Here is a 19,244-nt window from a genome sequence, read left to right as displayed (position 1 = left end):
GTGGCAATGTGACTATCAAAGGAGAGACTACTGTCCATCTGGGTCCCAAGGTCTCTTATCACATATTCAGTGTTAAGTAGATTGCTGCCTATGTGGTAGTTCATGGGTACAGAGATTTTACCAAAGGGGATGACACTGCACTTTTTGGCATTGAGCTTGAGGCCATGGCTTTGCCACCAGTCATCTGTCTCAGCGAGGCCCTTCTGTAGGATGTACACATCATTTGGGGACTTGACTATGGCTCCTAGTTTGCAGTCATCTGCGAACTTCATTAGCCAGAGGCCTTCTGTGTTAGCCTGTACTTCAGAGAAGTAGATACCAAACAGGAGAGGTCCCAGGACAGAACCCTGTGGTACTCCACTTGTCACTGCTTTGAGGTCAGATTTGGAGTCTGCAACTTTAACAGTGTGGGTTCTGTCAGTGAGCCAGTTAGCAACCCATCTTGTGACGTATGGATTTAAACCTAGTTTAGTGAGTTTAGCTATAATTCCAGAATGGGGGATGGTGTCAAAAGCCTTGGCGAGGTCAAGATAGGCTGTGTGAACCACCTTACCCTCATCTACGGCTTTGGTGACTGCCTCAAAGAAGTCGATCAGGTTCAGGAGGCATGATCTGCCTTTCACAAGCCTGAACTGGGTGGGATCCAGAGTTTGGAGGTTACCAATGTCTTTGTTATGAGTTCCATGATGATACATTCCATGGCCTTGCTGACCAGGCTCATCAGGCTAATAGGTAGATAGTTACACACACACACACAATCTAACCCCTCACTACCCCACCTACTACTACCTCCCATGCAGATACATACACACACACACACAAACACACACACACACACACACACACACACACACACACACACACATACACACCCCACAGACTTCATACCTGTTCATGTGTTGTCTGAATGCCCCCGTTGTCTGCTTTTCTTGCCCTCGTAAATCATGGAAATTTTCAGTCAGTCATTAATACCAGATATTAGAGTTTTACATGTCAGATCCTTTAGTACATGCATGTTATTCCTGGTGTCCAGTGGTTCTCTCAATCCCCTTGTTGTCTAAGTGCTGCTAATGTCCTACTACCCAGTGTTGCAGGCTGTGCTTGTTAATTTAAGGGTGTGTGGAAGTATAACAGTCACTCCAACCCACACCCATGAGCACCAACACGCACACACAACCTAATCCCTCACTATCCCAACCACTGCTACCTCCCATGCAGACACAGACACACACACACACACGCTAACCCCTCACTACCCCACCTACTGCTACTTCCCATGCAGACACACACACACACACACACACACACACACACACACACACACAAGCTAACCCCTCACTAAACTACCTACTGCTACCTCCCATGCAGACAGACAGACAGACACACACACACACACACACACACACACACACACACACAAGCTAACCCCTCACTAAACCACCTACTGCTACCTCCCATGCAGACAGACAGACAGACAGACACACACACACACACACACACACACACACACACACACACACACACACACACACACACACAAGCTAACCCCTCACTAAACTACCTACTGCTACCTCCCATGCAGACAGACAGACAGACACACACACACACACACACACACACACACACACACACACACAAGCTAACCCCTCACTAAACCACCTACTGCTACCTCCCATGCAGACAGACAGACAGACAGACACACACACACACACACACACACACACACACACACACACACACACACACACACACACACATACACACACTCTTACTTTCACACATACACTCATACATGCAGTCCCTTTGCATATACTCATGCACACACCTTCTAACCCTGTCTTATCACTAAACTCCACAGTACTGACCTCTACTTCAGGGGATGAACTGCCTTTTGGTTATGTCCTCTACTGGGATGTGCGAGGAGCAGCCGTGCTAATCTACACAATCAAACAATTCTATGAATAACTCGTCACATAGTTAATTAGCACATGCTTCTTTTCAAACTGCCTCATTAGCAGCAGCCATTTGAAATTTTGGGATGCACTAGAGTGACTCCTGAAATACGGAGACTGAATAGCTGAAAGATCAGATCTACATATACTAAGTCAGAGATACCATTTGTCAGAATATTCTCTTCTTCTCCGAGGTATGGCAGTCTTTGAGTTGGTATATATAGGTTCAGGGGTGCAGGATGGGGTGCCCCCCACACAAAAAGAAGTTTTAAGGAGAACAGCGAATGTCATACTTTCAGTCTTTTTTTTGGCGTATCAGCACTCAGCATTTCAAGTGCCAATATTTCAATAGGGAGCCTTCATTCGCATGTAGCATAGCCGCATGCACATCTTCATGAAGAAGCACCATGTCAGGGGTGTCTATGAATTCAAAATGTTATCTTGAGTTGTATTTATCATGTACACCTTGTGATAATCCTTATGAATTCCCTCCCAAGAATAATTAATCAATTAACTCAAAAACAAACTGCCAACTGCATTCCATATTAAGACACTTGTTTAAAAGTTTAAAATATAAACATCTTATTTATAAAGTAATAAATATTTTAGGTTTTCACTACCCCTTTCACCAACTATACCTTTTCCCAAAATGTTGGCCAGCAAGTCCTTTCAATTATCACAATAACAAGAAAAGGTGAGAAGCAACTAGGCTATCCATTCTTTTGTATTTTATGTCCCTGAGGTGTTCATAGAGCCTAACCTCAAATGTTCTATAAAGCCATATGTAGCCTGCCAGATACCTAACTGGCTCATACCATAAAGATGGGAGGTACTTCCTCTAGTCAGAAAAAGTGTCACACGTGGTGTCCCACAACGCTCTGTCGTGGGCCTCCTTCTCTTTGGCATCTGTTTCTCTAATGCAAAGGCAGCATTCAGATGACTCAGACTATGAATAACTACATTTGTCAGTGACTATAAAGTGGAGCCAGCTGACATTCAAATTCTCCAACAAGTGCTAGATCAGACTGGCATTTGGTGTGTTAATAATGTGTTCATCCTTAATGTCAAGAAATTCACTACATTTACTTATAGGAAATCTATCAAATCTTCAAACTATATGATGCTCCTCTCAAAACTAACCCAGGTGTCAGAGAACTGGGTACTTATGTTGATAATGTGCTTCATTTCAACCACCATGACTGACATGTGGTTAGAAAAGCATTTTATCTCATGAAAATTTATCATTCAAGATATATCCTCTAGGTTTGAATAAGTCACATTTCCAGTTTATTCTTCTCTTGTTAGACCTGTCATTGATTGTAATGACCTCTTCTTTTCTAAATAACTAGGCCAACTTGGAAGACCTCAGACATTTCTCACCAGGTGTATCATAATACTAGTAACTTAAGTTATCACAAAAGATCAAAAACTTTCTCCATATACTCTGTTTCATACAAGCATCTGCAGAGAGATCTCTATTTATTTATTTATTTTGTGTGTGTGTGTGTGTGTGTGTGTGTGTGTGTGTGTGTGTGTGTGTGTGTGTGTGTGTGTGTGTGTGTGTGCAATGAAAAGTCTCCACAATTTTTGAATTCCTTCACATCCAGATTACTGGCTGTTCAATGTCCACTTTAATGACCTAAATCTTCAGACCACATTACAAATACCTGTTTTCATGATGAGTACTTAACTCATTTCATCCTGATTTTAGAATGGTTTCCTGTTAAACATCAGATTAATTCCCTAGCAACCCTCAAAACCAGGTTGATTAATGGAAGGGAGACCATAAATTCATACCTGAGCTAATTAAGGAATCATCTACTTATTAAAAGATAAAAAAAAAACATAATATTTTTGAGTGATGTTTCTAAACCTCTTGATGGTCATTGAGTTTAGTATGATCCAGACTGAGTGGTGAATTGTGATTCCTCAGACAAAAACAAAATACGCAGAGGCAGAATGAAGAGAACGGGAAAGGGCAGTAATAAGACTTGTTTGGATTAAAACACTGGCCACTCCAGTTGTCTCCTTCCATTGGTGCTGGTCAATGTCTGTGCGCTTCTGACACAGCCTGTTTTCTTCACTGTGAGGTTTTTGTGAGTTCTACACTGTTGTATTACCAAGACATGGCTAGGTGAAGGAGTACAGTATACATACAGCTCTAGTTATTATAGCACTTAATGACTTGACACAAGGTTGTACTGCTTTAGCTAAATAAATGATCGTTTACCTTTATCTTGGAACTGGGTTGCCGCTTCACCCGCTGCTGCAATCGCACTGCAGTTTTCTCCTGAAATGAGAAATGTAAACAGATGACTTACAATACATGGAAGTTTGATATGTTTAAAACCAGGAAATGGACAACTGATACAAGGAAATGTTCAACTAAGTCACAAATGACCAAAAGAAAAGCTCATTGAAAGAAGGGCTGGACCAAGTAGAATATCAAGAGGGGACTGCATAACTGGAAAACACTGCTATGGTTTGCAGCATACACTAACACGTCAGTGTGTAATGTGCACTGCAGTTCTGAGCACTGAAATGGTTACAAACATGGTTTTGCTGAACACCATGGGATAATGTTGTCATGCCAATGTGCCATTCTTTCAATCTATGACAGCCATTCTGTCAATTATACTAATATGAGGTCCTGCATTACATAACCAGTGTTGAAGTAGCTGGCACATTCTCTTCTGTGGTGGCTTAATATACAGCATTAATTCTGTGTGCTGCAACTGAAAGTGGTTTGAATCTAGATAATGTGAATTTCTGTGCGGTGTGATTTTGATTCATTGTAATGTCTATGTTTTGGGTTTTTGTGTTTTGTGATTTGTTGCGATTTCTTTTCACTGTGAAATGTCCCTAAACTGTTTAAAACTATCTGAATAATATCGGTATATGCTGCTACGTCATTCCACAGGAAGAAATTACACACCTATAAGCTCTCCCACTATTAGCCTTCCAACACCATTATTTATAGTAATTCCTGCTGTGGATGTTGGGAACTTTAGCAGCTGTGAGTATCCTCAGAGCTAGTTTTCCTACATTATTATCTAGAGTGACCCCTACTGGGAGATGTTTGAAATGCAGTAGATGTGAGTCCCTTCCTATTCCCACAATCCGTGCTCCTAGATTATTCCCTACAGTGATCACCTACTGGCAAAGGTTGGGACTGCAATATCTGTGAGTTTCCCCAAAGTGTCCCAATACCCTTCCTAAAGGGACCCCTGGGAGAATCTGAGACTGCGTTAGCTGAGATTCCCCCTTACACTTGGTGCTCTGACATTATTACTTAAAATGACCTCTGCAGGGAGTGACAGGTACTGAGCAGTTCTGGACAGCTAAGACATCTGTACACCTGCAGTGACTCCTACTGGGAACGGTTGAGATTGCAGCTGCTAAGAGCTCTTCTATACTTTATATTCTCACATTATTACTCATATAGAATCCTCCATGGTCAGGATAGCACTGCAGTGGCTGCAAACACCGTCATAATCTACGCCTCTATAACATCACCTACAGAAATTCTGCTTTAGGGGGGCATGGGACACAAAAGTCCAGTGAACACATGAAACACTGATGAGTAATCAATGACAAGACAAAACAAAAGTAATTCCAGCTACAGAACAGGGTTCTAATCACTGATTCCTCGGGATTTCACCCACCTTAGCCTGCATCCTGTGCCCTCTAGCTCAACCTTATCAACAGTAACAAGAGATTTAACTAAATTATTTTTTCATACACATACATGCTCACAGATTTTCCATGAGAATCAACTGATGCCTCTCCAGCAACATTCCCTGTACAAGCTGTAAATCCTTCATGACTGTTACCAATAAAATAAGGAGGCAGGATTTACAGACCCCAAATCTGCATCATTGCTACCCAAAATATTTGTCTATTTGTCTGGCAGTTAGTGCAAAGGATTAAAGCTCTGACTTGTTAACAAGCTGCTTTCTGTAGTCAGGGGTACAGGGTTTGATTCTTTCTCCTTCTAGTAGCCTGAGTGTGACTCAAAGCAAGTCACTTAACATCAGCCAGTATTCCCAGGTTATCCCTTTAAAAGGACACCTGTATCCGGTGAGTTAACCTGATTGACAAATTAATAAAATAAAATACAAATATATATATATATATATATATATATATATATATATATATATATATATATACACACACACACACACACACACACACACACACACACACACACACACACACACACACACACACAGATGACTGGTCTTAAGAGCTTATGGGAAGGCAAGAACCACTGCCTTGCGATATGAATGACACCTGTCACATTCAAGCAAGGTTTACACAGTCAGCTACAGAAATGATTATAATCATTGCCTTGCAATATGAATGACACCTGTCACATCCAAGCAAGCTTTACACAGTCAGCTACAGAAAAGGATTATAATCATTGACTCTCCAGGATTTCACCCACCTCAGTCTGAGCTTGGTGCCGTCTAGTGTAATCTCACCAGAAGTAAATGAGACTTAATCAAATACGTTTTCAGACACATACAAATAAAATGAAATGGACAAAGGCAGTGGGTGAGGTTTTCAACTCCACTGCTCAAGGGTAAAGCTACGCATGCTCTTAGGATCATGTCAGATGCTGATTGTGATGACTACAGTAAAGCACAGTGCATCCTACTGGAATGTATTAAGCTCACATAAGAAACCTATAAAAGAAAATCAGAGCATAATGTCAGTCACTTAATTGCATAAATAAAGACTTAATTCATAGGTGGGAGAATGCATGTCAAGATACCATAACTTGACATGCTGTAAGACCTTCTAATTTGAGACCATAAGCTCTTTTACTGTATTTGTGTTTCTTCCTACTTTATTTTGGTTTTGTGTCATCTTACAAGTACTCAATTGTATTTATTACTGCTTGGTGTAACTCATTCTAAGCCTTTTAGTTTAAGCACTTGGGCTTCAGACCAGTTGTTTTACATTAAGAAGGCTTGTGGTCTGCACTGTAGTGGCAGAACAGGTTGCTTACATCCTTCTAAGTTGGGAACTGTTGATTGAGGGCTCAGTGTCTGTTATTCTAAAAGTGTATTAATTCTGGTTTAAGCACTTGGGCTTCAGGCCAGTTATTTTACATTAAGAGGGTTCGTGGTCTACACTCTTGTGGGAGGAGAGGCTGGACTCTGCCCTTCTGAGCTGGGAATTTCTGGTTAAAGGCTTATAGTGCCTGCATATTTGAACTGCTTCTTACTGAAATTGGTACACCTTGTTTGCTGTAGCATAGACTAGATCCAGGCCTGCTGAATCAAGCTTTGTTTGTATAACTTGAGCACTAATCCAGGCATTCTTTAAAGTATTCAGTTGTATTTATTACTGCTTGGTAGTAACTTGATTAAAGTGTAGCTATCATTCTAAGTCTTTTGATTAAGCACTTGGGCTTCAGACCAGTTGTTTTACATTAGGAAGGTTTGTGGCCTGCACTGTGGTGGCAGGACAGGTAGCATACATCCTTCTAAGTTGGGAACTGCTGATTGAGGGCTCAGTGTCTGTTATTCTAAAAGTGTATTAGTTCTGGTTTAAGCACTTGGGCTTCAGGCCAGTTATTTTACATTAAGAAAGTTTGTGGTCTGCACTCTTGTGGGAGGAGAGGCTGGACTCTGCCCTTCTGAGTTGGAAATTTCTGGTTAAAGGCTTATAGTGCCTGCATATCTGAACTGTTTCTTACTGAAATTGGTACACCTTGTTTGCTGTAGCATAGACTAGATCCAGACCTGCTGAATCTAGCTTTGCTTGTATGCTTGTTGTTTGTTTGCTTTTCAGCGCGTCTGTGGATCCCTAGTGATATCTGCATTGCTTACTGTACTTATTTCCTTGTTTCACTTGAAAGAAAGTTACTGTTTGTCATTTTTGCATTTAAGTTACCTGTAACATATTGCATTTAAGTTACCTGGCACTTGCTCACTAAGTCAGCACTAAAAAATTGAAAGCACTACACCCTCACAAACTCCCCTTGAGTACCTTGTTCCCCATTGGCCCTTTTTTCAATTATAAAGGAATTCCCAATACTATTCTAGCATGTCCAAAGGTCAGTTGTCAATCTCCTCTCCGGTCCAGCTGGTGAATCTGGGAATCTTGAGGCAATGTTACAACTGCCTCATGTACACAGACAACCCTCTCCTCCTCCCAACAAATTCCAACACATGTGAGAGATGCAACCATATAGCCAAACTGGAGGCTAAGCTCTCTCAACTCAGTACTGGCGTAACCAATCAGGAGGAGAAGGAAACCACACTCACTACAATTCCAGTCTCACATAGACCTACCACGACAGCAAACCAAACACATAAACACACAAAAACATACTCGGAGGCTCTAAATAAAAATCTGCCTAAGCAGCAGAGACCTCCAAAGCAGACACCCAAGCAACCATTACCCCAAAACAAAACACGTGCAACACATAGCTCACAAAGCCAGTATGCCGAACAGTCACAGCCCTTAAGGCTAAACAGCACACCTGATACACTTGTAATAGGTGACTCTATCGTCAGGTACACTGACGTCCTGCTCACCAGGCTGAACAAGGAGAAGGTCACGGTGAGCTGCCTGTTGGGTGCTAGGATCCGCCACATAACACACACACACTCAGGTCACTCCAAGGCAAGTACAAATATGACTCAGTCATTGTCCATGCTGGTGTGAATGACCTGAGACGTACCTCCCTGGACTACATGAAAAGAGACATAAGGGAGCTCTCTGAGCATGTAGCCCAGGCGGTATGACCCTGACCTTGAGTAGCATCTTACCCTCACCAAGAATGATGCCACAATATGAAGACAAGATGATCAATTTCAAAACCTGGCTTAGTATTGGTGTCATTCAAAGGGGATCCAATGCCTGTCAGCCTGGGATGACATGCTCGACAAGCCACGATGCTTCACTAGGGACGGCTTGCACCTGTCACCCCTGGGCTTTCGGATATTGGCAAAGGCTCTTGCTACCCCCATAGTGCCTTTTTTAGGCAAGGCTCAAAAGACAAACCCACCTCCATAGGTATCACAAGGGATAAGAAACTAAGAGTAATGCTACTCAACGCCAGAAGTATAAACCTCAAGATGCACGCACTCGAAACTCTCCTTAGTATGGAGAACATCGATATCTGTGCAGTAACAGAAACCTGGTTCAAGGCTCCTGAGAGCACCCCAGCACTACCAGGTTATACCTCATACCATGCTTTTCGGCACCAAAACTTGGACCGAACCACAAAAGGAGGGGGAGTATCAATATTCATCAAAGATACCCACACCTCCAGGTTGGTGGCACAGCACGAAGCATCAGAGACTATCCATGTGCAACTAACAGTGGGTAAAACTGCCTTCCAGTTTATAGCCTGCTACAGACCACCCTCCCAAACCCAGGAACCTCACTCAGCCTTCCTGAGAACACTGGAAAATATGAAGGTCTCTCCAAACACCATTATATTGGGCGACTTCAACTACCCAAACATAGACTGGGAGCATTACTCTAGCTCCAATGCCCTAGCCCAAAGGTTCCTAAAATTTATAAACTCAAATGCTATGGAACAACTTTTACCACTCCCACAAGAGGGGAAAACATTCTGGACCTGATCATCACCAACAAGGGGACTCTATGCTCCAGACCAGAAGTGTATCCCTTACTGGTAAAATCAGACCATAAACTAATCTCACTGGATATTCACATCCCGACCCCACCCCCTGCCCAGAAAACCACAGTGAAAAACTTCTCTAAAGCAAATTTCACACTCCTCAAAACCTAGGTGGAATCGTTTAAAGCCCCCGGGCCTGTGGAAAATATGGCCCAGACCGCAGAATCCGTTATAAACGCATTCTATGAACACCTTCAGGAATGCATGGATCATGCAATCCCAAATAAAACCAAGACCCAATCCTCCAAAGGCAGACATCCTGTCTGGTGGACCCCAGCCATAAACAAACTATACAATAGAAGGAGGAAGCTACTACATGATAGAGCAAAATCCCAAAAAGGGAAGGCATCTCTGACCAGTATTAGCAAAAAATTATGGGCACTCATAAAATCGTCTAAGGCCAGCTTCGAGAGAAAAATTGCACAGGACACTAAGGATAATCACAAGGCCTTTCTTTTGTTATGTTAGGAACCTGGGTGGGAATTCCCAGATATGCTCAGAATTAGTCCAAAATGACAAAAAATACACCGAACCCACAGACATTGCCAACATCCTAGCTGACAGGTTCAGCGCAAACTCCCCCCCCTCCCCACCAAAAGGGCAAATATCTATCCCAGCAGAGTGCTGCCCCCCTGACATCTCAGGTGCTCAGGTAAGAGCCGCCCTCTCCAAAGCAAAAAACACAGCATCATTGGGACCAGATGGTGTCCCGGGCTGCGTCCTACATGAACTCCAAGAAGAGTTAAACCCAAACATAAAACTACTGTTCAATCTCAGCCTTACTACAGGATATGTACCCAAAGAGTGGCATACAGCAACAGTGGTCCCTCTCCACAAAGGTGGTGCCTCAACGGATCCTGGAAACTATCGCCCCATAAGCCTGACTAGCTTGGTCTGAAAGCTATGGAAAGGATCATCATGGACCTCATAAATAAAGATATTGGGGACCTACAGACACTGGATCCTACCCAGTTCGGCTTTGTTAAGGGCAGATCCTGCCTCTTAAACCTGGTTGATTTCTTTGAAACAGTCACCAAGGCCATTGACGAGGGGAAGGTGGTCCACACAGCCTACCTGGACCTCGCAAAAGCCTTCGATACAATACCCCACTCGGGCATTATAGATAAGCTCACCAGCTTAAAAATAAACCCCTATGTCACTAGATCGGTTGCAAACTGGCTCAAGGACAGAACCCACATGGTTAGAATTGCTGGAGCCATGTCAGACTCCAAACCAGTTACAAGTGGCATCCCACAAGGCTCAGTCCTGGGACCTTTCTTGTTCGGTATATATTTCTCAGAGGTACAGGCAAACACAGAAGGACTTTGGCTGACCAAGTTTGCAGATGACTGCAAACTGGCCACCATAATCGACTCTCCAGCCAACACAAGCATCCTCCAAAAGGGCCTCATACAAACAGACAACTGGTGCCAGAGCCATGGCCTCAAGCTAAATGCCAAAAAGTGTATAGTCATCCCCTTTGGCAAAAACAAAGTGCCCACAAATTACCACATAGGTGGTAATCCATTAAGTACAGAAGAAGTAATTAGGGACCTGGGGACCCAAGTTGATAGCAATCTCTCATTTGACAACCACATGGCCAAAGTGGTTAGAAAAACATTTTATATAGCCCACCTAATCATGAAGGGATTCACATCTAAATCAGGGGAGGTCATCGTGCCTCTTTATTCATCCCTCATCAGGCCCATAATTGAGTACAATGCCCTTTTTGGGATGTACCTTACCAGACACCTGCAGCAACTGGAAAGACCCCAAAAGTACCTCACCAAGAGGATCAAAGGGCTCAAACAGATGCCATATGCTGCCCGGTTAAAGAAATTCCAGCTCTACTCAGTGGCATACCACCTGCTCAGAGGTGATCTGTGCCTGACGTATAAAGCCATGTCCAACTCGGAATTAATGGACATGCTGCACCTCAGAAAATCCAAATCCCATTGAGCTATGCGCTCGAGAGACTTGAACCTCAGCACTGAAATAAATAGGACATGCTGGAGGGACAGATTCATAACCCAAAGGCTCCCTTCACTCTGGAATAAAATCCCAGTCCAGATTAGGCAGAGTCCCTCATTGACTCTCTTCAAGAGGAATCTTGATGAGTGGATGGGAGATCATAGGTTTACCCCGGGTATCACTTCTGTGTCACTGTTGGACAGAGGCACAGTATACTAACCTCGAAAAAGGGCATAGCAAAATTAATTTAAAATGGGTGGCGAAAGCCAAACACACTCTGGCTAGGCTTATAAATACCCTAGGGCAGATAGCCTAGTATGAACCTATGAACCTATAAGCAAGCACTTTACCTGAGGATATGAGGATCTGATTGACAGAGACTGAGAGCGTGTCTCAGCTGAAGAGATCGGTAACAATGTAGCCTTTGTTTAGTTGGCAGGGCACAACTGCACAACAAGGGTTTACCTAGCTCATCTTGGGGTATAAAAGGAAACCCATGGGGCAGTCTAAACCTCACAGCACATTCCACAGGCAAAGGGAAAGTCATTGGCTCCAGTACACACCAAGGGTTTGAGGTTTGGCATTTCCAAGTGAGACACGGACAGTTTAAATGTCAAAAGGGCAGGGTGGAGGAAAAGTCACATAAGGGAACTAGAAAAGACAGTCCCACAGTCGTGGTGAGATGTTTCAATACTACAGTTGCTTCAGATTATCACAACAGCCTATATCTTATCCTTTTAGAGAGTAAAGAAACAATTGCTAATGTGGGGGGTGGGCTGCATTGTACACAGCTGTGTTGAGCCTGCAGTTGATAGACAGGAATATTATTTACCTGTGCAGTCTACTCCAGTTAGGGCTGTGGGAGGGACACATTTTCAGATGCCATTAGAGAGGGCTCATTAGTATTTGGAAAGGGACAAAAAGACAAGCAGTTGGCAGTTTTTGTTGATATTCTAGCGGTTTTACTGATATGAAATTATTTTCATGATACAGTACCTTGTGTGCATGTAGTTACTCACAGCCAGGCATTGAGAAAAGCATATAGAGAAAACTGGGGGCAGGACCTAGTCAGTGCCCACATATCTAATATATACATATATATATATATATATATATATATATATATATGTGTGTGTGTGTGTGTATATATATGCATTGAATTTCAGTAATAAGCCTGGGAGCGCCTTACTGAAGTACAACAACAACGAAAGATCTGGGATGACTGGGCAGTGAGAGCAAGAAAATATAGTGGGGCAAACATTAATGTTGCTTACTGTAAAATCAGCTTCAAGCAGCATGGAAGGGACCTTTTGCTGTTGTAAGAAAGGTAAAAAATGTTACTTACATTGTGCAGTTACCAAGGAGGAAGCTGAAATATAAAGTGTTAACATGATGAAACCTTACAAGTCATTAGTATTCAAAGTGAGTTACAGGAGGAATTAGAAAGGGATTTTGTAAGAAGACCAACTCAGCAAAACATGGTCTGACACTTCTGTAGATGCCATGCACTGTCATTTATACCCTACCCAGGTTCAGAAATTCTAAGCAGGATTACATGAGTTTAAATGTACTACTGAACCAGGGTGTACTGAAATGGTGGAGCATCGTTTAAATAAAAGGACTCAGTGGCCAATGAAAAATGAAACGTCATCTGCTACGGTAAAATGATTAGTAATAATAGTAATAATAAAATTATTATTATTATTATTATAATACCAATTTGTTAACCAGGTAGGCCCTCTACACAAATGGTCCCTTTACAAGAGTAACCCAGGAGCCATGTCTGCTTAAGTGACTTGCTCAAGGTCACAAAGCAGGCAAATGTGGACTGACAGAATCAAACTCTCTATCACAGAAAGTATAATTCACAGCCATAACCCTCTGTGCCAACTACCTAACAACATAGTAGCTGGAAATGGCAAGCGGAGTTAAAAACGTGCACGATGTTCCAAGGCAGAGAATTGGGTGCTTTAACTATAAAATACATTTGCACCCCACACTAGATCTCTTGGGGGGGGCTCTCTCAAAATACCTGCTTGTGTTCTAGAAGGGAATGGAATGCCAGAAGATAAATGCAGTATTGGATTTAAAATGTAAATAGTTGTGCATTTCATTAGAGCATAGCACCATTTTCTTTCAATGACACTGAATTATTTATGAATGCTATGCTGACCATTGTATTCATCCACTTAGTTACACCATAACATAACAGTACTGTCTGAACATGCTCCAGCTTACTTCAAAAGGAAAGAGACACTGGACAGCTCCAGCAGTGCAGAGCACATTTTCACTGGAGCCCAAGGAAGAGAAGTTCCAGCAAGTAATACTGACGTGCAGAGTTATTTCCACATTATGGACACATAAAATATATACAACATGATGTAGTCAGAAAAATAGTAATATGCATTGATATCTACCATAACTCTCCTCCAGCTAACTTGGTTATGCAGTAGCATTTACATATAAAGGAAATGAAGAATTTTATACATCATTATAGAGCACTCAGTGAATTAAGTAGCAGCATCACAGAGTACATTGTGAATGAGTAAAAGGTAGCATCATACAATGCACAGTGAAAGATGAGACAGCATCATGTAGCACACAGTACACAGAGTAACAATATCACACATGAAATGAGTAAGAGTTAGCAGTATGCACAAAACTGCACAGTGAATAAATATCAGACAGCACCACACAGTACAGAGTGATTATGTTAACACACAGCACCACACAGTACACAGTGATTATGTTAACACACAGCACCACACAGTACACAGTGATTATGTTAACACACAGCACCACACAGTACAGAGTGATTATGTTAACACACAGCACCACACAGTACACAGTGATTATGTTAACACACAGCACCACACAGTACATAGTGATTATGTTAACACACAGCACAACACAGTACACAGTGATTATGTTAACACACAGTACCACACAGTACGCAGTGATTATGTTAACACACAGCACCACACAGTACAGAGTGATTATGTTAACACACAGCACCACACAGTACACAGTGATTATGTTAACACACAGCACCACACAGTACATAGTGATTATGTTAACACACAGCACAACACAGTACACAGTGATTATGTTAACACACAGCACCGCACAGTACACAGTGATTATGTTAACACACAGCACCACACAGTACACAGTGATTATGTTAACACACAGCACCACACAGTACACAGTGATTATGTTAACACACAGCACCACGCAGTACACAGTGATTATGTTAACACACAGCACCACACAGTACACAGTGATTATGTTAACACACAGCACCACACAGTACACAGTGATTATGTTAACACACAGCACCACACAGTACACAGTGATTATGTTAACACACAGCACCACACAGTACACAGTGATTATGTTAACGCACAGCACCACACAGTACACAGTAATTATGTTAACACACAGTACACAGTGATTATGTTAACACACAGCACCACACAGTATATAGTGATTATGTTAACACAGAGCACCACACAGTACACAGTGATTATGTTAACGCACAGCACCACACAGTACACAGTGATTATGTTAACACACAGTACCACACAGTACACAGTGATTATGTTAACACACAGCACCACACAGTATATAGTGATTATGTTAACACACAGCACCACACAGTACACAGTGATTATGTTAATACACAGTACCACACAGTACAAAGTGATTATGTTAGCACACAGCACCACACAGTACACAGTGATTATGTTAACACACAGTACACAGTGATTATGTTAACACACAGCACCACACAGTACACAGTGATTATGATAACACACATCACCACACAGTGCACAGTGATTATGTTAACACACAGCACCACACAGTACACAGTGATTATGTTAACACACAGCACTACACAGTACGCAGTGATTATGTTAACACACAGCAGCACACAGTACACAGTGATTATGTTAACACACAGCACCACACAGTATGCAGTGATTATGTTAACATGCAGCACCACACAGTACGCAGTGATTATGTTAACACAGCACCACACAGTACACTGTGATTATGTTAACACACAGCACCACACAGTACACTGTGATTATGTTAACACACAGCACAACACAGTACACAGTGATTATGTTAACACACAGCACCACACAGTACACAGTGATTATGTTAACACACAGCACCACACAGTATATAGTGATTATGTTAACACACAGCACCACACAGTGATTATGTTAACACACAGTACCACACAGTACGCAGTGATTATGTTAACACACAGCACCACACAGTACACTGTGATTATGTTAACACACAGCACCACACAGTACACTGTGATTATGTTAACACACAGCACAACACAGTACACAGTGATTATGTTAACATACAGCACAACACAGTACTCAGTGATTATGTTAACACACAGCACAACACAGTACACAGAATAATAGAATCACACAGTACATGTGTAACAGACAGTATCACTCAGCATACAGAGAATGAGTGACACACAGCATCACACAGTAAATGGGTAACAGCTTCATACACTACACAGTGAATGAGTAAAAGGCAGCATCACAGAGTAACAATATCACACATTAAATGAGTAAGAGCATTATGCACAAAACTGCACAGTGAGTAAGTATAAGGCAGCACCACATAGTACAGTGAATAAGTTAACAAAAGCACAACACAGTACACAGAATACTAGAATCACACAGTACATGTGTAACAGACAGTATCGCTCAGCATACAGTGAATGAGTAACACACAGCATCACTCTGTAAATGAGTAACAGCATCATACACTACACTGTGAATGAGTAATAGGCAGCAACACAAAGTGCACACAGCAACATTATCATACAAGAGATGGGTAACAACATCATTCATTACACAGTGAATGAATAATAGGCAACATCATACAATACACAGAGTAACATTATCACAGTAGATGGTTAACAGTATCATACACCACACAGTGTTTGAGTAATAGGCAGAATCACACAGTCCTCAGAGTAACATTATCTCAGTTGATGGGCAACAGCATCATACACTATACAGTGAATGAGTAATATGCAGCATCATACAGTACACAGAGTAGCATTATCACAAAGTAAATGAATAACAGCATCATACACTACACAATGGATGAGTAGCAGGAGTCATCATACACTACACAATGAATGAATAACAGGCATTATCATACACTACACAATGAATGAGCAACAAACTTCATCATGCACTACATGTAAATGAATAATAGGCAGCATCACACAGTACACAGAGTAACAGCATTATACCCTACACAACGAATAATGGGCATTATCATACACTATACAATGAATGAATAAGAGGTGTCATCATACCCTAAACAATGAATGAGTAACAAGCATCCTCATACATTACACATAAATGAGTAATAGGCAGTATCACACAGTACTCAAAGTAACACTTTCACACAGTAAATGAATAACAGCATCAAATACTACACAATGAATTAGTAGCAGGCATCATCATACACTACACAATGAATGAATAACAGGCATCATCATACAACACACAATGAATGAGTAACAAACTTGATCATGCACTACATCTAAATGAGTAATAGGCAACATCAGAGAGTACACACAGTAACAGCATCATACACTACACAATGAATAATGGGCATTATCATAAACTACACAATGAATGAATAAGAGGTTTCATTATACCCTACACAATGAGTAACAAGCATCATCATACATTACAAAAATGAGTAATAGGTAGTATCACACAATACTCAAAGTAACACTTTCACACAGTAAATAAATAACAGCATCATATACTACATGATGAATGAGTAACAGGAATCATCATACACTACACAGTGAATGAGTAATACCATCATACAGTACACAGAGTAACAGTATCATATACTACACAATGAATGAATAACAAGCATCCTCATACATCACATAATGAGTGAGTAACAAGAAGCATCATACACTACACAATGAATAACAGGCAGCATCATACACTACAAAATGAATAACAGGCAGCATCATACACTACACAATGAATGAGTAACAGGAATCGTCATACACCACACACTGAATGAGTAATACCATCATACAGTACACAGAGTAACAGTATCATACACTACACAATGAATAACAAGCAGCATCATGCACTAAACAATGAATGAGTAACAGGCGTTATCATACACTACACATAAATAAGTAAAAGGTAGCATCATGCAGTATACAGAGTAACAGTATCACACAGTAAAATGAGTAACTTCATGCAACACAAGTAACAGACAGAATCATACAGCACACAGTGAAGTACCTAACAAGTATGTTGGCAAAAAATACTTCCACGAAACAAGTAAAGTTCCAAGTTTTGCCAACAGAGTTAGCAAACAGAGAGTCCCCAGCAGAGCTGTTGATTTTGGATGATTGAACCAGTAGTTTATTAGAAGAGTGAAGTGACCTCAGGTCGCTACAAGGGTGATGATATTTTTAAGTGCAGGCGTATTATCAGGGTGGTTGAGAACTTTATGGACAATTATAAGCTGGTTGTACTGAAGTAGGCTAGGCCATTCTAGCCACCCCAGAAGATTTAGGTTGTGACAGTGGGGGGTCCTATAGGCCATGCCTGTTGCAAATCTAGCAATATGGTTATAACAGCTGGAGAGTTTGCTAAGAGTGGATTTGTTCAAATTAGTGAGTAGAGGGGAGCCATAGAGAAAGGTGGAGAGTAGATGGGAATGACCAATACCGGTCCTAGCAAATAGAGTAAGGAAAGTTTCATCTTATAGAGGGAACCAAGTTTTTGTTAATGGTTTTGATAGTTTGATTGACATGGATATCAAATTTGAGGGTGTTGTCTACTGTGACACCTAAGAGTTTGGTTTGTGCATCTGGGGAAATAATGGTACCATCATTAGATTTTATGGTACAGAGTAGTGAGGAAGAGTTACAAGTGGGGGGAGAAAAGAAGCAACTTTGTTTTGTTAAGGTTTAATATCAGCTGACGGTTAGAGAGCCAGTTTTCAACTATATTGAAAGTATTCTGGGTTAATGTCATTAGATCTGTCGGGAAGGTGGCTGAACAAATCAAGGTGGAGTCATCCACATATTGGATACAGGTAGCACTTGGGATGTCAGTGGGAAGGTCATTAATAAAGAGAGAGAAAAGAAGGGGTCCTAGTATGGAGCCCTGGGGTACTCCTAGGGTGACGGATAGATGGGTTGATAGTTTGTCCTGCCATAGGATGGCTTGTTGTCTACCACACAGGTAAGATTGGAACCATTGAACAGCATGGCTATTTAGTGGGAATGCCTTAAGGGTGTGCATGAGTATTTGGTGGTTGGCCATATCAAAGGCCTTGGAGAGATCTAAAAAGAGGGCTGAGGGAAGCTCGCTATTATTTCAGTTATGGTTTATGGTGTTAGAGAAGGATATGAGGGTTGAGGTGGTACTGTGGTGTGGCCTAAAACCATGCTGCGAGTTAGCCAACAGCTTATTCTGGGTAAGATAATGCATAAGTTGTTTATGGACACAGTTCTCCATAATTTTAGCCAATGGTGACAGAATAGCTATGGGTCTAAAGTTTGACAGTTCAAAGGAGCTACCTCCTTTATGGAGTGGTATTACATGACATATTTT

General features: G+C 41.5%; 1 protein-coding gene across 1 annotated transcript in view; it reads right to left on the bottom strand.

Moving 5' to 3' along the window:
* The window catches only part of LOC122799664 (melanotransferrin-like), a 560,015-nt gene that overhangs the window by 195,250 nt on the left and 345,521 nt on the right, over positions 1–19,244 (bottom strand). Inside the window, exon 11 of the mRNA XM_044068867.1 lies at positions 4,183–4,242. Coding sequence (XP_043924802.1) covers positions 4,183–4,242 — 60 coding nt within the window. The remainder of the gene's footprint in view (positions 1–4,182; positions 4,243–19,244) is intronic.

This window comes from Protopterus annectens, chromosome 4.part0 (genome assembly GCF_019279795.1).
Source record: "Protopterus annectens isolate FY-2018-M chromosome 4.part0, PAN1.0, whole genome shotgun sequence".
NCBI classification, from domain to species: domain Eukaryota; kingdom Metazoa; phylum Chordata; order Ceratodontiformes; family Protopteridae; genus Protopterus; species Protopterus annectens.
Note: the sequence above shows the minus strand (reverse complement) of the source record. Positions and strands in the feature narration are given on the sequence as shown.